At 33.6% G+C, this 23,402-nt stretch overlaps 1 protein-coding gene across 4 annotated transcripts; it reads left to right on the forward strand.

Moving 5' to 3' along the window:
• The first annotated feature begins 425 nt into the window (after positions 1-425).
• Positions 426-13,966, forward strand: LOC133306602 (uncharacterized). Of its 4 annotated transcripts, XM_061506923.1 has the most exons (12): positions 1,274-1,362; positions 1,487-1,687; positions 4,774-4,904; positions 5,598-5,987; positions 7,262-7,372; positions 7,531-7,621; positions 8,435-8,503; positions 9,480-9,557; positions 9,638-9,727; positions 10,979-11,029; positions 13,285-13,521; positions 13,615-13,966. In XM_061506923.1, the coding sequence occupies exons 3-12, from the start codon at positions 4,855-4,857 to the stop codon at positions 13,732-13,734; spliced, it is 1,287 nt and encodes a 428-aa protein (XP_061362907.1). In that variant the 5' UTR covers positions 1,274-1,362; positions 1,487-1,687; positions 4,774-4,854; the 3' UTR covers positions 13,735-13,966. The 4 variants fall into 4 exon arrangements, with proteins under 4 accessions (XP_061362905.1, XP_061362904.1, XP_061362908.1 ...); XM_061506921.1 differs by lacking the exons at positions 1,274-1,362; positions 1,487-1,687 and adding an exon at positions 426-465; XM_061506920.1 differs by lacking the exons at positions 1,274-1,362; positions 1,487-1,687 and adding an exon at positions 436-465 and having other exon boundaries at positions 4,800-4,904.
• Positions 13,967-23,402: the final 9,436 nt, after the last annotated feature.

The following is a 23,402-nucleotide window of genomic DNA, read 5'->3' on the forward strand; positions in this document are numbered from 1 at the left end:
TTTTACATACATAAAAAGGTGTGACCCGCATCTCTATTTTATTTTTTGTCTTTATTTTTTTAGTGGGATCCCCCTTTGTGTCTAAGAAATAATATAACTTGTGTCTAGGAAATGACATAACTTGTATCATTTAAAATGATACACACTTTTCTCATAATTTACATGCAACATTATGGAATGTATAAAAATATTTATAAAAACCAACAAATATTATTGTAAAGAGTGAGATTATATTTAGTTATTTACAAACTATTTAGTTTATAAACTCTTATAATCAAATTTTAATTATTAATTTCTATTAATTTAACAATTATAATTTATTGAGTATAAGAGTTTATAAATTAAATAGTTTGTAAATATAACATATTCTATTTTAAATTAATGATTTATGAGTTATTATGAGTATACACCATAACCAGATTACACACTCTTGAAGAGAGAGGTCAGAGATCACAACGGCAACTGGTAACTCTTCGAAACTGAACTTTGATTCATATCCTATCTCATTCTCTTCGCAATTGCATCATTGGCTTTCACACTTTTGGTTCTGTAAGCTGTATTTGTTGGTCCCCAATTTGCTTTGCTTAGTTTACATGATAATGATAACCCTTCTTTCCAAAGGAACTTGCAAGTTTGTGCATACCCAGAGGACAGAGGAGTCTCTTTCTTTTATTTTTGAAACTGAAATAGCTTTATGTATTCATAATCACATCTGGGTCTTCGATAAGCAAGTTAGAAGTGGCCATGTTGTGAGTGCCTATGACCTGTTTGTTAAAATGTGCGAGAGAGGCTTTGCAGCATTGGGACACAATAATTGTGGGTGTGACGCTAAGTTCAGTTCTAGGACTTATGCTTGTGGTGGTTTTAATTTTTTTTTTTTTTTTGAAAGAAAAAAAATTAGGAGGGCTGTCTTGTAAATTGGATAAGCCCAAGGACATTTCATAATATTAGCAGGTTTAAAATCTGAAATTCAAAAGTGTTGAGGAGTGGTGATTCCATGAACTAACTCACACAATATTGTTTAATACTCTATGGAATCTAACCGTGTGATTTGTAATTTGCATGTATGGCTGCTCCGTTCTTGTTCAATGAGAAAATTTTTCTTTCTACACCATAATTACCACTTTCATATCCATCTCCTGCATGCAAAGGAAATCACTTTTAACCTCTTCCAAAAAGCCATTGACCTTGTGGGAAGAAAACTTCCATTCTTCCACAAATTGTTGTAACCGAAGGAAGAGTCTTAGAATCCCTGGGGAATTTCTGCAATTTAGAGCAAGTGAGAAGCATTTTTTTTATTTATTTATTGGGAGCTTTACGAAGTAAAAGGTTGGATTACAGCCCCTAAAGTGTGGACAAACGGTAAGAATGGTTAAAACTCATGTCTTATCCTCCTCATGTGACCGAGACAAGCTCCTGGAAGTTAGGAATCTAACTTTTTGAACTACACTTCTTTTTCAATTTCTTTTTTTTTTTTTTTTGGTAGGAAAATGAGAGGAATGTTGAAGGAAGACTAGAAACTCTTTAACTTAAGTGCAAGAATAGGCTGTAGGTTGGGTATTCAATTTTGGAATCCTAAAACTGAAGTGGGTCTGAAAGAAGGCTATAGAGAGAGGCTTTGAAACTGTGGAAGTTCAGTTTAAGAAGGAAAAAGCTTGAGCTGGAGTTAATCTTGAAAGTTCACAAGGTAAACCTTGGAAAAATTGTCTTCTCTCCCTTAATATATTCGGCCAAGGCTGATATAGCCTTGGAAGATTTGTTGCTTAGAAATGAAATGTTGTTGATGAAGTGTTTTTTTTCAGTACTTATTACATGTATGAATATGGTGAATTGTTGATATGGTAGTGGCCTTTGTTTACTCTTAATTTCTGCATATAAAAATCTGTGATTAGTACCTATTAAGTCATTAACAGTGAATGTATGTATCCTAATGTATAAATGGCTGATTTAGCAATAATAGTTGATTGCTATGCTTTGAGATTGGCTGCCAAGTGTGCATCTCTAAGAGCTGATATGAGAAGAGTATAAGATCAGCTAAGAGAATGAAGATATGCTGCGCAAAGTATTTATAAGTCCTTGGCCCTCGCAGGAGATGTCCTACTTTGAGCAAAAGAGGCTCATGGAGGTGTAAGGAGAAGAGAATGATGCATATATGTTTCTTTATTAACTGTTATAATGTCATTAGGGAAGCTTTATATCTTTTCTTATGTTCATATGTTGCCAATATTTTCTTAGGCACTTAGGCAGAGAAGAATCCGAATGGTTGAGGGAAATACCTCAAGAATTCCATGGGTTATTGATATTAAAAACCTCACCCCTTTTAGGGCTGCTATAGCAGGAGAAAAAAATGACAAAGGCGAGGCCATTGAAGGATCCAATGGGCAAGAGTAGGGCTGTTATGTGGTTATGGATGTTGTGCACTTGTGGGAACTATCACATGAAGTATAATTTGAAGCATGTTGTATTTTGAAAAATATGTTTTATTTTGATGAATTTGTGTAGTTGTGATATATGGGCTATATGATTAGGAGATATTTTGTAATATGGCTGACTTAGTATATAAAATGATCCTCTTGAATGGCTGATATAAATGGCCCTCTGGATGTATGTGGACCGCCACACAATAGAAAGAAGAAATAGGAGTTTCTTTTGATAGATATTGTGCTGGAGGTAAACTGTTATAAGAATGATGTATGTTGCTTATGTGGTGAACATCCAATGTGATATGTTGCCTCATGATGTTGGGGGTCAATGAAACCTTAATGGTATCTTGTGTTGTCATTTTGAGGATTATAGCTAAACTTAAAATGGGAGAAGTACAGGTCCACACCAGAATTTTCATCCCAGATTCCCAGTAATAGGCTCCGAATGAAATACATTATTTCCATGTAATCCATGCCATAAGTTAAGTCCCTAGATTAATTAAAGGAATTGAAATGATTCTTACGTATGACTTATTTCCAAGAAATGTAAGTTGGCAGATGAGGACTTTATATTGTATTTTTACGGAGTATAAAGGGAGCGTATAGACTGTTTTAAGCATGAAGCGTTTCATTAGGTTACATGAAGTAGTGCTGTCATATAAGATTAATTAATTTTAGTACCCTTTATGTTGCATCATTCAAGGCTTCCATTCTAATCATGTTCATCAGCGAATAAGTAAGTAAGGCTGGCCCAATAAGTTGGAAATAGTAATAATACTAAATATGGAGTAATAGAAATGGGATCACCTTAAGTTGGTCATGGTTCCCGTTACAGAGTTTAGAGTTGTTGACCCATAATATTGAAACCATGATAACAAATGGGGATCCCAAGAAATCCACCCACGTAATGATTAAATGAAAAATAAGTGACAAGGTAAGTTGTGATACCTCCCTTATAAGCAATCTCATATATGAAACTTAAATATGCATTTCCTGTTTCTTAATAATCTTGTGGGCATAAACTCATTGGCTGGTTACTATTGTCTACTTGCTTTGTGCCTCCAATTTCCATAGTTAAGTGCTTAATTTCAAGTTGAAGTGGCCTTGTAACTCGTGGCTAGTTTTCTTTATTCAATTAATTCCTAATTGGATTTACCTCTCTTCATGAATGAACTTGCCTACCGCGTTTGAGATCATAAGGGTTAACGTACCGGCCACACACGAGGCGTTACATTTTCATACCTGACAATTAAGGGATGTGCAAGTCTTTAAGAGCTTTATTTGCTTGTGTGGGTTCAGTTTCTGTTACGACCCATAACTGATATTAGGGGCTCAACAGTAAGTTTACGTAGGCAAGGGTGCAGGGAATTACTTACCCTAAGGCTGACTCATCAATTGGAGGGAAAGCTTGTTAGTGAATTCAGTTAAATAGGCAGCAGCGTGGAAAGAGTGGGGTATCTTTTTGGGCAATTAGAACTTGGACCTTTGGGAGAGGTCAGGGGCTCTCCAACACCTCTGAATCTATCTTTCTTTATTGCTTTATTTTGTATTTCCAATTCAGTTCTGTAATTAGGAAGTTCATAGGAGAAATATTATCATGGAGTTCTTATGTAATTGATACTGTTGATTGCTGAATTTAATACAAATTGTCTCTGTTTTTGGGTTTATTCTTGAAATTGCTGGATCTGATTGTTACAATTTCATTTGTTTGTTGGAACTTCTTTGGCTCTTATCCATTTGCCTTGTTCGTTTTCTGAATATTTTCTTGTTACTGGATTATTGCTGCAATTTCTGTGTGGTGTTAGAGATTTAACCATTTTCACCTTGCGGTTGTGGAAGGACTCCGAAACTTACTTGCAAATGCTTGTCATGGACTCTGTAGCTGATATTGTAGTTAGTTATATGAAATGAATTGATTGATAGTTATTGATTTTCTTTCTTTTCTACGAAGGGTTTCTTTTATAATGTAATGACTTCGTTCCTCATATGATTCAATAAAATTGTTTTGGCAATTGATCATGTAAAGAACCAATTCAACTCAAAAGATTAAGCTATAATGTAATGCACATGAAATGGTTTTGGCAATTATATTTCTCTAACACTTCCCTTCACATAAGAGTCCATCGGGCTTGAAGGATGAATAATTCACAAGCCCATCTACCTGTGCTAAGAAATTCCGCAATATTTAATTATTTATAAATAGAATTAGGGGCGGTGATAATCGAACTCTAGACCACTTGGTCATAGAGGCTCTAATACCGGGTAAATAACCAATTTAATCCAAAAGTTTCAGCTATTAGGTGAAGGCACATTAATGATTTTTATATTTTATATTTAATTTCTCTAACAGATTCCATCCCTTTTTGTTGTTCGAAGTTGGCGCCTTAGGACGGCAAACTCAAGTGAAGAGTTGAATTCTAAAGGAAAGGCTATGGATCTCTTGCATCAGTTAGAGGATATCCTTGAATCTGATGCTCTAATGTAAGGTTTACTGATTTCATGCACACGGACTGATATAATTCTTGCCCTGATAGTTGCTTTAGAAACTCATGAATTTTATGGTAGAGAACTAGTACTTCATCCCATATCAGCAAATTTGAAAGTTTCCTTCCGTATGGTTCAAGATGAAATGAAGAAAATGAAGAATGGAATTGTCATTTCCTTTTGCTTTTTGGTTTGTCTAGTATTAATTCTTGGCCCACTAGGTAAAAACTTTCATGACAATGTTTTCTCTTACCTGCCATCAGTTTGAGGCTTATTTCATAGCCTTTATGTACATATTGTGGGGATGACTTGTGTTTAGTTATTTGACTTGTTTCTGTACTCTTTTGTTTCTCATTTTACTACTTGCTACTTGAGATTTTGAGTTATAACATATAATTCATCAACTCGATGAACCACTTCGAAAATTGGAACATTTTCATCATTGATGCTTAATAGTATTGTTTTAGTTCATATAAAAAAATGATTTTCTTAATTCTTGGTAAATTTCGTGAACTTCACTCGTGAAATCTGTGGATAATAGAAGTTATTGTAAGATATAACCTTAACTTGTTAAAATAACACCTTGTTAGCAATGTCTCTGTAAAGGTCAATCTTTATTTTTTGTGGGGTGATTTAATTATATTGTTTTTCCTTGTTTTAATATGTTTTCCCTTATGCTTTTGGATCCAGTGATGAACTGGGGTTTATTCATCCATCCCAGTTTTCCTTGCTAAATAAGGAATCAGGAATTTCGTCTAATTTATCTGATGAAGCTATCCATCAATCAGCAGACAGGATAACAAGCTCTGAGGAATGTGCCAAACAAGAGAACCTATATTTCTGGAACAGAGATCATAAATTGGGAATTTCAACTCATGTTCTTCTACCGCTATATAGAGCTGCTAAACATGCATTTATGACTACATTTAAACAGTACATGATGTGTGACAATCAATCTGACAAAGTTGGAATTTGTTTACCTGCCTCTTCATCCTATGACCATCTTGAAAGTATACTACTGAGACACAGCAGGTCTCTCCTGCTGCTAAGCTGTGATTTTATGACTGCTTGGAATTGCAGGTTCAATTCTTATTTTTTGATCATTTTTTATACTTATGTTATTGACATGTGTAAGTCGACATCATAAGTTGGCTGATTCCAACAAATTGTTTTCACCTGCTCACTATAACTAATTGTGTGATAGTGTTGTCCTGTGTCCAAGTGTCCAAATGACCTTTTATTTGCTAACTAAAATGGCCTCATTGAGCCATATTCTCTTTCATATTTGGGATTGAAAGGTGTCTCTCTAACTTAAAGGAAAGTTTTAGACCACAGCCATAAAACTCGTGATGTTGTACGGTAGTGAATATTGGACGGCAAAGAGCCAACAAGAACATAAGCTTAGTGTTACAGAGATGAGGATGTTGCAGCGGATGAGTAGACATAGAAGACAAGATGGGAACAAGAATGAATGCATTAGAGAGAAAGTAGCAGTAGCATCTATTGAGGAAAAGATGGTGGATTCTTGCCTAAGGTGCTTTGATCATGTAAAAAGAAGACCAATAGAAGCAGCAGTAAGAAGAGTAGACCAGATGCAGGATAGCCCTATAGTTGGAGGTAGAGGGAGACCAAGAAAAATTCTAGGTAAAACCATTGAAAAGAACTTAGATTTAAATAGACATTCTGAGGATTTAGTTCATTTTAGAACACAATACAATTGTTTGATCCATGTAACCGGCTCCATCCAGTGAGAAAATGCTTGGGTTGTTGTAGTACTTATCTTGTTATCTTCATCCTTCACTAATAGAAATTCAGGTAAACTAAGGGCCTATTTAATTGAGGGTAATATCTTCTAATTTGGAGAGGAAAAGAAGACCGGGGAAGGGGGTTTCATTTTGAACTTATTTGATCTGTTTGCCTAGTTCAAAACAATATTTTAAAGCAGCTAAAAGATTTCTTAATTGCTTTTAAATCTGGAATATCTCAACTGGGTTTATATATTCTGGATTTAATCATATATGATGGGTTAACTCTAGTGATTCTGTCTTCTCTTTTGCAGTCAAAATGTAAATAAAATCATCTCTTTGAGTTTTCTTGAATTGAGCTTATTTTGTGATTTTCTTTGATCTACAGGTTTTAAGGAAACATTGGTGCAATTTGGCAGAATTCTTATTTTTTTATTTTTTTTACAGTTTGGGGTTTATAGCTTTAATATTGTTGAGAGTATAAATATATTGAAAATAACATTCTAGAATTGCAAGGAAAGAAAACATACAAAAATGGAGAAAATATGCGAGGACTAGGAGTTTGATTTATGTTACAAACCTCTTTAACTTTTTCTTTGCATATTGCAGAAAGTTAGTAGTGTCCAAGAAGAAGCAGCTCTCAATGTTTGTAGATGAACTTCTCCTGTCAGAACTTGTGCTGTCATATTCTCCCAAAAGTGAACAAGCTTGGAATCATAGGTATTATATGTAACAATTGCTTCTTATGGCTTTGCCTTCATCGCTAAAATGATAAATATTTTCTCTGAGTATGTCATAGGTGTGAATTTTGACTATTGATTGATCCTGAGGCTTTGGAACATGAATAGCAATCTAATGCATAGAAGTATTTTATCTAGGCGGTGGGTGATCAAGTCAATCTCCGCAAACTGTTCAAATTTCAAAGAGATTCTGGGAAAAGAATCTGAGCTGGTGGAAAAAATAGCTGAGGTCTAAATCCAGTACAGGAACTGCATACTGTTTAAATTGGAAATGTTTTATTTTATGTAGGCATAATTGATGGGCTTGCCTACACAAGAGAAGGAAAATCGTTGCTTTTCTTTTACTTTTTGTCCAGGGCCCTTGTTTAATAAAGGGATATATATGAGATTCTATTGTAACATTGGCATACGTATTATTTTACATCTTGTCTTTGACACTGTTAGGAAGCCTCCTTAGTGCTGGTGTATCATAGGAAGCATAACGGGTTCATTTCTCTAAAATAGAATCTGGCCAAATGATATAGAATATTGTGGGGTAAGGTGGTTACGGGTGAGTGGGAGGTTGTTACAAGTGGAGGATAAAAGAGGGAGTAGTGGTTGTGTTAAGGGGTTTCCAGAATAATGGAGAGAGAAGATTGGGAGAGCCTAAAGCCTCTCAGAAGCTCTATAATATCTGTTTCTTTCTTTTTCCTGCCTTTTCTTTTCCACAGAGTTTGTAATTTCCTGTACTGATACTATTATCCTACTCATGTCAGGCAAATATACACAAATACATGTTTAATTTTCTAATCTTGGTTCAATTCATACTTGGTTCCTATCAGACGCCTTTGATATTTCAATCCATATTGGATTGTAAAGATCAAATAATCTACAATACATCCTCCCGCTGAAGGGAAAAAGATAGATGCAAAACAAACAAGAGCTCTGTTGATGATTTACTTGATTTATTTAATGCTTCACCTTTTTGTCATAGAGATTAGAGACTTCATATATTTTGAGTTAAATATCCATTTATTCCTTTTATTTATCCCTTCATTTTTAGAGGTCAAAGATGAATTATCGTGCATGGAATCACCGTTGCTGGTTAATCTCATACATGACTAGAGAACAGGTATTGATTCTATGATATTTTTTTTATAAGCTTTAAGTGTTGCGGTATGAATTCTGGATCAAATTGCATAGAAAAATAATTGATGCAATATCAATTTGACATAAAATGTTGTACATGAAGTCTTAAACTCCCAAAAGATTCTGTACTTTAGTAGCAGCTTAATTGTTTTCACTTTTTGAAATATTTTGTCACATTTAGTCTTGTGCAATTTTTTTATAAGCTTTAAGTGTTACGGCATGAATTCTGGATCAAATTGCATAGAAAAATAATTGATGCAATATCAATTTGACATAAAATGTTGTACATGAAGTCTTAAACTCCCAAAAGATTCTGTACTTTAGTAGCAGCTTAATTGTTTTCACTTTTGGAAATATTTTGTCACATTTAGTCTTGTGCAATTTTACCTCAGTTATGTTTCAAATTTTTTTTTTACCTTAGTTGTTGGAGCAAGGGGAGATATTAATCTTACTAGTCCATGTTTGGCTATGAAATGGATCCATTTGCATTCCCATACTTGGTTAGGTCCTTTGAATGGGAATGAGCATTCCCACAATTAAAGGAATAGGTATTTCCCACAAAAGTGATGTAATCCTCATTCTATTTCACCATAATATGCATAAAAAATGGTCCAGCCCACATTGACCAAATTGTGTTTTTTTAGGCCCAAAAACATTGCGTTGGATTGACCTGGGCATGTGCCAGCCTAACTCATAATTTTTTTAAGCACCGAGCCTATTTGACTAGACAAATCATAATTTATTTTTTATAGTATGCTTATATCAATTAATACTGAACATAAAAAATAGAATGTAATCAATAATTCAACATTCCATTCCTGTCCATACCAATAAAAGTTGAACATTCTATTCCATTCCTACTCCCATTCCCATTCCATTAAAGGAAATATATCCTTCATTGTCAATGACTTAATAAATGGTTCTCATGAAGTCCATGAATTAAACCTGTGCTTATTTAGGTGCTGTATGAGTTGAAGAATTCTAGAAGCTGGGCTGCGCTACATGTTGCTGATAATTGTTGTTTTCATTATCACAGAGTAAGTTTTGATTTACTTGTTTGAACCCAATATTGAGTTGGAAGACACCCTGGACAATCGTAGTTTCTATCATATTGCAGCGGCTATTGCTGAAGATTATGGTGGACCAAAATTGTGTGGAAGAAATTATATCTTGTGGTCATAATGCTGATATTGCCCAAGCCTTTAAGGTAATAATCTAGCTCATTTCATTTATTGTACATGATATGATAGGCTCTTTATTTTGAGTCTCGTCTGAAGGGCTTAGGATTGAAGCCGGACCATTGATTGTTATCAAACTGTCAGATATATATACTCTTTTTGTTTCCAGAAAAGGTAGCAGAATGAGTGAAGTAGGACATTAAAATTTATAAGTAGCATTTCAGTTTTATGAGATCCACGAGTTACAAAATTGAGAAATTTGATGTTATCGAAGATGTAAATTTTTTAATAAATAATTGATTTGTTATGCTTTACTGAAGTCATTAACGCTTATAAAAAACATTTTTAATTGAAAACTGAATGGAAAAATAAAGTTTGAACAAGAAGGCTTGAAAAAGTTGCAAACAAGTGAAGCTCACTTTATTAGGTATCCTGATTTACTATAATAACATCATGATCAAGGTTTTGAATTGGCATAATTTTTTGTTATTGCTTTCTTGCTTAGTGTTGGACCATTGAAGTGGGTATATGAGCGTAAAAAAGAATAAGGTCCATTGTGAATCAGGAAAAGGCTTTTGAGAAGGAAAATGTGGAAATTGAGTTTGTTGTAAGGAGTTACACCTGGAATGCAGTCAATGGAGAGGAGGTAGTGGGTGGAAAGGAGGAAGTGGCGTCAGTTATAAAAAAAGGGGTTGGGGGAGTGTGGAAATCAGATGGTCAGTAAGCAAAATGGTGAGGTAGGGGAGCTTGATGAGGAGTGGGGCGCTTTTACTCATTAAGGGAGGTCACTGCTGGTGCATTGGTTCTTCTGCATTTCTTAGTTAATTGTTTAGTGTATTTCCATTACAGATACAGTGTCTCATAGGTTTATCAGTGAGTATTTGTCATTGTGTTACTGTTTCATTTATCTTGTACTAAGGTTGGTACCTGTAAGGGCTTGTCCCAGTATTTCAACATAAGTGCAGTGTTTCTGGTTTACTGGTACCAACACTTAGATACTTTAAATGATGGTCTTGATAGGTAGAATCTATGTTAGGACTTGGTCTTGACAACACTTTATCAATGAAATATCCAGTGTATTACGTACTGCAGAAAAATATTATGAATTATATGTTTCCTTCACTGAAACTTAGATAGGGAAAACGAGATCTAAAGATTGACTTATGGAATGGGCTAACATTACTGTATCATTTTGATCATTTTTGTCACATTGAATAACTGTTACTATTAGTACACATAAGTTTAGTTCTTTTCACTATGTGACACTTATGGTTTGACAGGACGAACTTGATTGGAATAAAACATTGATAAAGCGTTATGTGGGAAGAGAGGTACGTGGCTTTTGTTAGTTATTAATTTATTATTTGTCGATCATTAGTAAACTAAAGTGGTACATGGATCAGCTGGAGCTTTTATAAATAATCTCTTCATTCATTATCCAAGGGCTTCTTGCATTCCTGAAATTTGAGAGTATCATTTTCTCGTCTCATGACATCGGATTTTGTTACCTTTAGGGAGAGAAGTACTAATCTCTTGATGTATTGCTTACAGCATAGTGGGGCAACTCTATCCATTTGTCCAATTTTGTCATTTTGGTGATCTTTTTCACTCCCCTTTTCAACAATTTACGTCTTTTTATGAAGTGATTGCATGACTATGATATACATTGGCTCTTTTTGGCAATTAGTTGACTTGTCTGCTAGGATAAGGATTGGAGATGATCTCTGAAGAAATTTGCAAAAGTGCTCTGGTGATAACTGATTAGTATAGTGTACAATGGAAAATATTTTTTATATAAGTTAACAAATTTCGAGAACCTTTGATACTCATCCTTTTGTAAGTGTTTTATTTTTTATTTCAATTATATTTTCTTTGTTGTCCAGGTATAGTACCGGCACTTTCCCATCCTCAAACTTAAACCTACACTCTAGTTCCTATTTCAAAACCCACAAATACCTCTTCCCTACAAAATAAAGCACAAATAGTGTTAAAATTTACTGTGAAATTTCAACCCTTAATAATTTCTGTTAATTTGTTTTACTTGAGAAAATATATTTTTGAGTTTGATGAGAAATACCATTGACATTTACTTGTTAGATAGAGTAAATATAGTCAAATATATATGTGTATAGTTTTTTTTGTAAAAATGCAAGGTAAGGCTGCGTGCAATTAACCATAACCCCTATCCTCTCAAGTTAAGGAGCCTAGTGTATCAAGGTTTGCTCTTTATATCTATAGTTGACTCATTTGTAAGATATCGTAAACACATTGTATACATGTTAATAAGAATCAATGCAATTAAGTTATTCCAACGGATCATTCTGGCATTATGTCTACAATATCTATCGGTGCTTATGTCTGCACTGAGTTGACAAAAAGTTAACAAAAGGGGTTATTTATTAAGTGAAAATTAAAACTTGGAGATTTTTTTTTTTTTTTTTTTTTTATGGGTTGGGGGGGGGGTTATAGTTTTGAAAATAGAGGGGCCGATAACAGAGATTTAAGTTTGGAGAGATGTGATGACTAATTGAACTGTTTCCCACTTTTATATTAATATTGACCAAATGGTGGTAGCTCAGTTGGCGCATGGGGGTGAGAGCATGTGTTCGATCCTCCCCAGTACCATCTTTGGGAGGGGTTTAAAGCTTTAATCCTGGACCCGCCCCGAATCGGACTAATCGCGAAGCGATGAACCGATTGGAATATTTCAAAAAAAAAATATTAATATTGATTAGACAGCTGTTGGGCCTCTTTGGTATTTCGTCCTATAACTTATGTACCAAATAAGCACGGACTATTAGGGGGCGTTTAGTAGAGGAGAAATTTTTTTTAACTAGACAAGAGAAATGGTGGAAAAGTAAATTTGCTGGTAAAGTTGAAAAAAAGTTTTTTGGTAGGGCGAAATATTATCGGGAAAATTAATTAAGTTTTCAAAGTCTATGTTTGGTTGAAGGTAAAATATTGATAGGAAAATAGGTTAAAATTACAAAAGTAACTCTTGAGCATTTTCGTCTCAACAGTAATCACTCAACAGTATATCTCAGGGTCATTTTCGTTTCCATTTGACACTCCTTTTCTCGGTTTCCTGGCAAACCCCAAAATACCACATTGCAAGTGGTTTTCTGGAATAGTAAATTTCTTCAAATTTTGCAAAGAAACCAAAATGTTGGGCAAACAATTTGGCAGGTTATATTTTTTTGGCTCTTGAACCAAACATGGTCAAGAGAGAATACCAGTGGAGTTGCCTGGGCATCTACAACAAAAACCTCTACCAAATGCCCCCTTAAGATACCCTGTTGCTCAAAATATAGATGGACTCATGCAACTATACAAGTGCAATTGCTTCAATTGCATCTCAGTTTTGAGGGGCTCATCTTATTTTTATTTGCTAACCAAAATTGCATTTATGGTTCCTTGATTATAAGTGGTTATTCTTCTTAAGTGATTTTCTTACAAGTTTAGATGTTCAACATTACTCTTTTCTTGCTTTTTTTTAGGGTTTATTGACCACCAATCCTAACTAGTTTGGGTTAAAAGAGATGTTGATTTTGATATTCAAATGTTCAACGTTACTCATTTGACACAGGCCCTATGGCTTCATCGTCGCTTCCTTTCCATGTGCTGGATAAATAATTTTCTAATTGATTCTGGTGATGCATCCAACCATTCCACGGAGGCAATGAGCATGTATCATGACTTTGGCACCTTTCTGCAGAATGAATTATGTCTCCTTCACTCCTGTTCAACTTTTGTTGATGATGATTTTGCGGATTTTCAAGCACAAGCCACACATTCTGCTAGTTACATGCTATGGTTGAAAGTGGTATGCTGATTCTTTTTCTATTAGGCTTTCCATTTTGATACTGCTTAGCTAGATTGCTTTCTCAGGCTGTCTTAAATGTGTTATGTGCATCAGCAAGTTCCCAAGCCTCTGGAAAATGAACTCCTAGAGAAGATGAGAGATATAGATCTGAAGACCTTGCTGGATAAGTCATACCCGGAGAGATCCTCACTATTCAATTACTTAATGAGCTAGGTGGAAGCATATCAGCTATGTTAGAGGGAGTAGATATTATTGTTTATTCTAACAATTAACTTCTTTTATTTTATGTTACACATGGTATGATCTCAAAAGCTACGTTATCTTGATCAAAATCAAACTTTGTCCTCTGATGACAATGGCACTAGAATGCAACTGTCATCAGATTGATGTTATAGTCAGAAATTATTACTGCAATTCTTTCCTTAAACAACTAACAATACACTACATTTATTCCAGCCAATGAGGGGTGGCTCCAACCTCGTCTTTCCCTAAACAAAAAAGAAAAAGTTTACTAAAGCATGGTTGATGTATCCAATATTTACTGCAAATGTGTGGCAAGTTTTACATTTAGTGTGATTGTCAATGACAATGCTGCTTTGTTTTGCTTTTTTGTTTTTGTTTTTTCCCATTCATTCAGAGAGGTATTTACTGTGCAAACTGAATGCATTAGGTTGTCAAAGTCCTTACCACAATGAACTAATTGATAGAGGCCTTGAACAGGGGAAGTTATATGCAGAATAATATATATTTATAAATAGCAGAATAATATTTTGGTATCAAATAAAATGACTTCCTTTGAACTCTATGTGGGAAAAACCCATTACTTTTATTAATTCCTGAAATTCAAATCTATATACTTTTAACATTAAAAAGCTTTGGAATGCAAAAGGACTTTTCAGCCTTTGAAAATTTTATTTTTATTACATCTTTCTCTTTTGTATGTCACATTCTTTCTCGCTTAATTGGATCTTTCAATATGTGGTTTGATGTGATTTGTGAATATGATATATTTTTTTCCACTTTGTGCTCTACTGAATTCAGTCCCAAGAAACATTGATGATGAATATGATGCACATGCTGCGGAAAAAGATCCTAAAATTTTGCCATCCATTGTCTCATCTTCCGAATGTCTTTGTTAAATGACAATTTGATTATTTGATGGTTTGTTGTTTTATATTTTTTAGATAATTAGAGAGATAATATCACAACATGTAATAAAAGAGTGACTCGGGGAGGATAAGAAATCCTCCTAAAACAGATAAAATGGATATCCGATACCTCCCAAGAATGCAATAAAACTGTCTAATTTCTCTGCATGTCACCTTTGGCGTTTGGTACGAGGTTTATTGTAGGGTTTTCGATAAATTGAATTTTTTTAAATTTTAAATTTTCGAATATTATCGTAAACTGAATGTGAAAATTATATTTCTAAAAATCGAGAAGTGTATTCTTTACGGTATAGTGGGGTAACCGTGTCCATTTGTCCAATTTTGTCATTTTGGGGATTTCTTTTCACTACCCTTATCAACAATTGACATCTTTTCATGAAGTGATTGCATGACTATGATATGCAATGGATCTTTTTGGTAATTAGTTGACTTGTCTTCTAGGATAAGAATTGGAGATGGTCTCTGAAGAAATTTGCAAAAGTTCTTAGGCAATAGCTGATTATTATAGTGACAGTGGAAGATATTTTTAACCGAGAATTATTTTTGTTTTTAGTGCGTAAATAATTTTCTATCTCACACAATGTATTTTTGGAGTATATAGGCGAATTTTTATTTTTATTTTCAATTCAGTGGGTTCCACTTTTTTTTTTAAATGTCTCTGTGGCAGACATTATTTTTCCGCCACTGTTACAGAAAAACAACGCTCTATTTTAATCAGAGAAATATTTTTACAGTGACCGCAGATAAATTATTGCATTTACTTTCAAAACGATATCATTTTAGATTGAAAGATTTAAAATTTATAATGATAAAGATGGGAAAGGTTATACTTACAACATATTTTCCTTTACAACCTCTTACAACCAATATCTTAACCGTTGATTTCCCTCAATCAACGGTTAAGATTTTTACAAATAAAATTTATTAAATAATTATTAATTTACAATAAATCTTAACCGTTGATTGACGGAAATCAACAGTTAAGATATTGGTTGTAAAGGAAAATAGGTTGTAAGTATAATATCTCTCGATAAAAATTATTATAACTCTGAAATAAAATAAAATTATAAAAATATCTAAATTTCTTTCTCAAAATGATATTATTTTAGACTGAATACAAATAACATCGATTTTTAATATATGTTAACAAACTTCGAGAACCTTTGAAATCCGTCCCTTTCTAAGTATTTTTATTTTTTATTTCAATTTTTTGTTTTTTGTCCAAGTAAAGTACCAGTACCTTTCAAAACCTAAATACCTCTTCCCTACAAATTAAAGCACAAATAGTGTTAAATTTTACTGTGAAATGATTGAAATACCCTTGATAATTTCTGTAAAGTTAAATATGTTATGTGCATAAGCAAGTTCCCAAGCCTCTGGAAAATAAACTCATATATAGGAGTGTAAATGGGTTAGGCTGGCCTGGCCTATCTCACAGTCCGATCTACGTTGAACCTAGTCTAACCCGGTCTACGTAGAAAAATAGAGTAGGATTAGGCTTATAAACAAGCCTTTTAACAAATAAGCCGTAGGCCAATTTTGTCAAGCCTGGCCTAAAGCCTTGTAGGCTAACCTATTTAATTTTTTAAAATAAAATTATATATTTATTTTAGGTGGCAATTAGTACCAACCCTTGTCTTGATGGTGGTTTAAAGATATTTCAATAAATGATATTTTCTTGTAGACTTTATTTCAGTTTTGGTTGACCTAGTAATTGTATTTTTTTATTTTCCCCATTTCTTTCACTCTATTCCTCTCTTATATACATGATATACATTATAGAGCTGGGGGTATTATGTTGACTCTTTCTTGTTTGTCATTTTTTATTTCTTATGAGAAGTACTAGTGCATGGATGAATGGAACTTTACTCAGTATATTTTTTTAGTTATTTTTTTTACTATTGTAAAATTTTTAATGCTCACTAGTGAAATTTATATCTCGTGTAAAAAATACAGCAATTTATGAACACGTTAATGACTTGTAATGTCAAGCGAATATTTTAAAAATTGTTAAAAAAAAATTAATTTCTTTTAAAAATATATCACGAGGGAGGCCTACAAGGCCTGTAGGCCATATCAGGCTCTCTAATTTTTAAAAATAGGCCAGTCTTGCTCTATATATAAAGCCTACTAACCTTTAGTAGGTCAGATAGGCTGAATATTTTTTTACGTCGGCTTAGATCAGGAAGGCCAAAGCTCACCCCAGCCCGGCCCATTTACACCCCTACTCATATATATCTAAAGACCTTAATTACTAGATAAGGAAATTTGGACCGGTCCTCTCGTTGACAGAGTGACATATGAAATTTTTTTTTTCTCCCTCTTTCTCCTTAATCTCTCTTTCAGTCTCTCTCTACTTCGCCCCACCTATATTTTGTGGGGCGAGAGTGCTAAAATAAATCTCACTTGATAAGTCATACCCGGAGAGATCCTCACTATTCAATTACTTTATGAGCTAGGTGGAAGCACATCAGCTATGTGAGAGGGAGTAGATCTTATTGTTTATTCTAACAATTAACTTATTTTGTTTTATGTCCAACACATGGTATGATCTCAAAAGCTACGTTATCATCACTTGGAATGCATTGCATCACCGCTTATTGTCCTAAAATTTGTACAATCTTGGGATCATATAGTCAATGGAAACAAGCTCTTATTCAAGTGTTATTTGCAAACATCTGTATTTCAATGCTTTTGAATCAACATTTGGACAACAAATGTATCATAATTATAAATTAGCATTCATAAGAAACAGCTGAGATGAGTATATCACACTTATATGGGCAAAAAAAAATTTAAATATGTATTTCAAAAAAAATAAATCAAATATTACTATTTTAATAATTATTTATCAAAACATAACTGTTTTGAAGCTAAAAATGGATCTATTCAGTCACATCCAGAATAGAATGTGACCACTTATGCCCAATATAAGACACAACCCAGGAGAGAGATACATCTTGCATGAGATATGAAGTATGAGGAAAGACACACGTTCAATTTGGGATGTAAGTGAAAAAAGAGACACCCTCACCATTATAGGTGTGACCGAAAAGGTTTTGCACTTCGCAATGAAAGAAATTTGGTAAAGTAAACAGAGACCAGAGTCGCTGTTGCCTGTTGTTGTCTTCAATGTGGTCAAAGACTCAGAAGGTGACGGCAATAGAAGATGAAGTGTTCGTTTGGAGAAGTCAGAAGTGTCAGCTCGCACAGTCTTCATTTTCAAACGTTTTAATATCATTCTTTTTTTTCTATGCTTTCGTAGACTGTTAAGTTTACTGTAGCATGCACGGGCTTTTCCTTGGATTAGGATATGGACAAATATGTAATATAAAAATTTGGCTAAAATGTTAAATATGCCCGAAACATATTAACTTCAAGAATGTTTATTGTTCGTGATCGGTTCTAAGAAGTATCGGTAAAAGTTATGAGAAGTATTACATGTTCATGCACTCAATTGTAATACTTCATATCGGTAATTAGGCTTAAATGGATATTAATTGTAATCCGCCCTTTTTTCCCCCTTTATTTGGTCCTAAGATTAAATGGATATTAATTATACCTAAGGATGTAAGGAGTTTGAGGAGGCTGGTGTTAGCAAGGCATTAGGTACTCATGTTCTTTCCACGACGGAGGAATTCTTTATTATTTTCATCTTTTCATTAGGTACTCATATAAACTTAACACTTAATATGCATATATCGGTAATTAATGTGGTTAATTTCAACCAAGTGCAGTAACACCCTCAAGTTTACAATTTTTTCCTTTTTAATTAACCGTATGGAAAAGTGTGTGTCATTTTAAAGGATGTAAAGTTGTATCATTTTAAGTGAGAAAAAGAGATAGATCATGAGGAAAAGAGAATGGACAAAAAAATAAATATGTGGATCCCACCTCTTTGTGAGAATAAAATAACACAAATTATGTCATTTAAAATGATAAATATTTTTTCCGTAACCCTATTGTACTATCAAAACGCTGCAATATTCCTCCTGCTGTCATATTTTTGTTAAAATAATTTACCGATTACAAAAAAAAGTTGTGTTTTAGGTTTATTGAAAGGGAAAAGTATGTGTCTTTTTAAAGGACATAAACTTAGATCCTTTTAAAAGAGAGATAAATATAAAGAGATATGGTCCCACAGAAAAAATAATGACAAAAAAAGTATGAATATCACTTTTTTGTGTTTACCTCTCTCTTAAAAGGACCTAAGTTTGGTTTACCAAAAAAAAAAAAAAAAAACTCAAATTGTGTCTTTTAAAATGACACACACTATTCTATTAAGGTAACTTTAATTGGTTTCAAGTTAGTATTTTTTTTTCTGGAAATAAACAAATATTCACTATATAATATAAGGGAAATATGAGAATCATTTTGCAAGAATGACACTGTTCACTCCTGCAACAGGGATCTGGTTCCGTATCCTGAGGATACGGTTCAGTATGCTGACTTTTTTTTAAGCACGAGATACCCACATAATTTGTGTGTGTAAAAAAATACTCTTATCATATCATATGACAAAAAGTGAACCCATAATATATATGCTGTTTAACGCAGATCTTAACGAAAAATATTGGGGGAGCTAATATAATTGTTACTATAGTAATAGATTTTTAATTTTGTAAAAATATTTATTTTAAAGGTTATGCTTTATATTTTTTTTTTTTTTTTAAATATAGTTATTAATAGAATATCTAAAATAATATATATATATATATATATATATATATATATTAAGTATGACTGAGTACAATAGATTCATTTTTAATTTTAAAACAACTATATTTTCATAAGTAATAATTAAAATAATAGTATTTAAATTCTTTTCCCCTGGAAAAGAGAGCAGAAATAATTTATCAGGCCTCCAAAGACCGTACTGACATGTGGCTTAAAATATGTACCTTTCAGGTATATAAAACTATATATCCTTCTAAATTGTTTTTATAGGCTTCCATGTCACCTGCAAAAATTGAAAGAAAACGATTTGACAAGAGCATGTGTTCCAACATTTTCAGTATTATCTTTGGGAGGAGTTTACAGTTTTAATCCTAGACCTGCTCCAAATCGGACTAGTCGCGAAGCAATGAACAGATGGAATATTTTTTAAAAAAGAAAGAAAAGAAAACGATTAAAATAACTACATGAAAATGAACAGAAAATAAAAGTAATTAAAATGTATTAGAAAAATACATATTTAAAGTACAAGGGAGAAAATACCTAAGGTATGGATGCAACTTATAGTTATCTGCACTAGCCACGTTATATTTAGGTTACAGTTATATTTTAACAAATTTTATTTATTATATATAATTATATAATAATTACAATTGGACTCTAGTTAAAATTAAAAATTGACCCTAGTTAAAATTGTAACAGTGGATGGTAAATAAAGATTTGGAGCTACTTTGCGTGTGTGAGCAGATAACGGATTGCTTTCTTCATAATTTCTTCTTCTTCTTTAATCCTTTTCCAATTAGGGTTTTCTTCTAACCTTTTTTTTCTTATTTGCACTCACCACCTGGAACCCAGCCATTCTACTACAATGTATGATGTTTCATTCCTTTCTCAAGATTTTACGGATACATTGCGATGGACTGACCTGGGCATGGGCCATCCTATGTTAGGACTCGGTTTTGACAACTTTATCAATGAAATATCCGGCGTATTACAGAAAAAGATTAAGAATCGTTTGTTTCCTTCACTGAAACTTAGATAGGGAAAACGAGATCTAAAGATTGACTAATGGTCTGACATTGTTGTATCATCTTGATTATAATGACCCAAAATGGTAAATCTTAATTAGAGGTTTAATTTAAGGATTTAAATGCCATAATTAGATTCAGTGAGTGATTCCAAGTATTTTGACTGTAATCATGACTATGTTATGAACAGTGCGTTCTGTCGGAGAATTCGCAGTCTTGTGAATTAACCGGTAGAGCTTAAATAAGCAAAATGATTTTTGAGACATAATTTGACAATTCTGACTCCATATATGAGTTCAGAATGAAAAATTGTATAGTCTGGCACTTTCCGTGAAAATCTCGTGAATAGTATTTCTACCGGGTATTTTGGACCGCTGTTTAAGCAACCGGTAGAGTCCAGAAACAAATAATTGATGAAGTAAGAATATGAAAGTCCAATATATGCCAAGCAAGTCAATATAGGCCCAAGAAAATGATAAGTTTATAAGTGTTAAGTTTCAGAAATAAATAAAGTACAATTAGTGGTTCACAGTGCATTTCGTTAAAAACGGTGCAAAAACCATACTGTGAATTATAAATATTGTTCCTTAGAAAATAAAAATTAATGTAAATGATTTTAGAAAAATAAAAATATGTTTGTAACTTTAAGTTGGTTCCGGGTCTGTTTAAGTTAAAATACGCGAAAGAAAAATACCCGGGTAAAAGCCACATGTGCTTATAAAACATAAGTGACCTAAGTAATCACTATTCACATCAGCATCTCTCTCCTCTCCTCACTCTCAAAACCGAGCTGCACTTTGGAGAAGGGGGGATAGGGTTTTGAATTTTGTTTTCTTGATTCTCCATCATCTATACTCCAAATTCAAAGACCCACCATATGAAATTGCTTGTAAACCACCCAATGAAGCCTTTCCACCCATCAATTTGAGCTGTTGTTGAGTGTGTGAAGAGTTATTCTCTCCCCCAAATTCGAGCTACTATTCATCAAAGGGGAGAAATGGAGTTTTTCATGGAGTTTTGCTTGGTGGATGTCCTCTAGGCTTTGGGTAGTTGATTAGAGGTAATAAACCTCTATTTCCATGGTATTATTTTGATGATTTAAGTTATAAAAGTTATGAGTATGTTTTGGTAGGAAAGCATTGTGTATTAAACTTTGATTTAATGATGAATCTTTGATGTTTTGGATTTAAGAAATGAAAATAAGCATTTGTATGTACGTAAAAAAATTAGAAAAAAATCCTATGCTTTCCTCTACATGTTCGGCCATCATAGGTGAAGAGTAGGATGTTGTGCAAAATTTTATCTTAAGTATTAGGAAGGTTTAATGTGTAGGAATTAAGTGGAAATTTGATAAATTAGTGAGAATGCCAAAGTGGGAAAAATTATATGAAATATGCCCTTAGGTTTAGGCCTTGTGGGGCTTTGGAGGGACTTTATTCTCCAAAAATTAAGTTGGAACCTTATGAAAACATGTATTTGTATGTGTAAGTTACATGTAAGTGAAGAAAAAGAACCTTTGTCTATGTCCTTGTAGTGTTCGACCTAGAGGGTGGTATAGGGGTATATTTTGTTACATTTTATTGTAAATAAAATGTGTTGTAATTCATTGTATAAAATTGATGAGTTAAGAAGTGAAATGACTTGAAAAATGGTTGAAAAATACTTTGATTTCCTAAGGGTATGTCCGCGGCTTTTGAAGTAAAATAGCATGATCTATGTTGGAAATTCTTAAGGGAATGTTTGATTAAATTAAAGAACACCAACGGTTATAAAGAGGTCTAGACTTGTGTATTGGCATAGTATTGGCAAAAACGTAAAGAAACGAAAAGAAGCGATAAAATGCATGCCTTATGTAAAATCTAGGCATGATAGCATTTTGTTGATTTGTATTTTGGATTCTTTCTCTAGGTGCGCCTAGGGACTGAAAAAGATCGAAATCTCTTGAAGATATAAAAGTAACTTGTGTCACAAGTAAGCAGATTGATAAAGCTTCAACAGGTAAGCTCTATGTTTAAGGAGTCTTTTCCTGCTTGAGTGCTCCACCATGGTTAGTGAACTATGGTTGGACTGTATGACTGTTATTTAGATGCTTTGTATAGATGCATTCATATAGAGTTATTTGATAACATGATATGTCTTGCTCTGATATGACTTCTGTAATATGATTTCTGTAACAATCTCTGGCCATTGATTGTATAGTACCCGGATGTCCGCTTTAGGGTCCTCCCTCGGGACTGATGGTGTACGCCTCTGATATGTCTGGTTCCGCTTTGGGGTCCTCCCTCGGGAACACGTGCGTTGATTTTCGCTTGGGGTCCTCCCTTGGGAATGACGGCGCACATCTCTGATATGATATGGATATATGCTCTGTTATGTTATGATATCTGTTATATGTTGTATTTGTATACTCTGTATCTGACTTTCATGCAGGAGTGAGCCGTGGGTATGGAGAATTCTCTATAAACCTGGAGCTTATTGAGATTTGTAATCTCACCCCTCGTTGGGGACATATTTTCAGGTGCCCAGATTCCCGGTGAGTCCTCACTAGGCAGGGACGCGACACGTGGCTGAGGTAACTGACGGATCGGATTTTGAGTGGCTGTAGGCTACTACTTTTTGGAAGTATATTCATGTCATTTTGTATTTCCGCCTTTGATGGATCATGACATTGATCCTTTATTTTGTATATGGCCTGTATATGTTTTGTACATGTCTGTCAGTTTGATGCATGTACATTTGAGTATTCAGGCACGTTATATGATGATATAGTATTCAGTTATGTTTATGTATTGGATTGCATGCTGTTAGATTAGCGGCACTGAGCCAAGTTATGCATGCGCCCATGGATGGGTATCTGATTATATTTGCATGACTGGTACTTCTGGATTGATGTGCTGTACAAATTGTTTATCAAGAAATGCTTCTGAGTGGGATTGGAAAATCCCCAGTTGTCCGATTTATAGAGGAAACTCTGTCCGATTTCGTTTACGTCGAATGAGAATTAAAAAGA

Source organism: Gastrolobium bilobum, unplaced genomic scaffold, assembly GCF_033153095.1.
Source record: "Gastrolobium bilobum isolate Gb01-03AN ecotype WA unplaced genomic scaffold, APGP_CSIRO_Gbil_v1 utg2894, whole genome shotgun sequence".
Lineage (NCBI taxonomy): Eukaryota > Viridiplantae > Streptophyta > Magnoliopsida > Fabales > Fabaceae > Gastrolobium > Gastrolobium bilobum.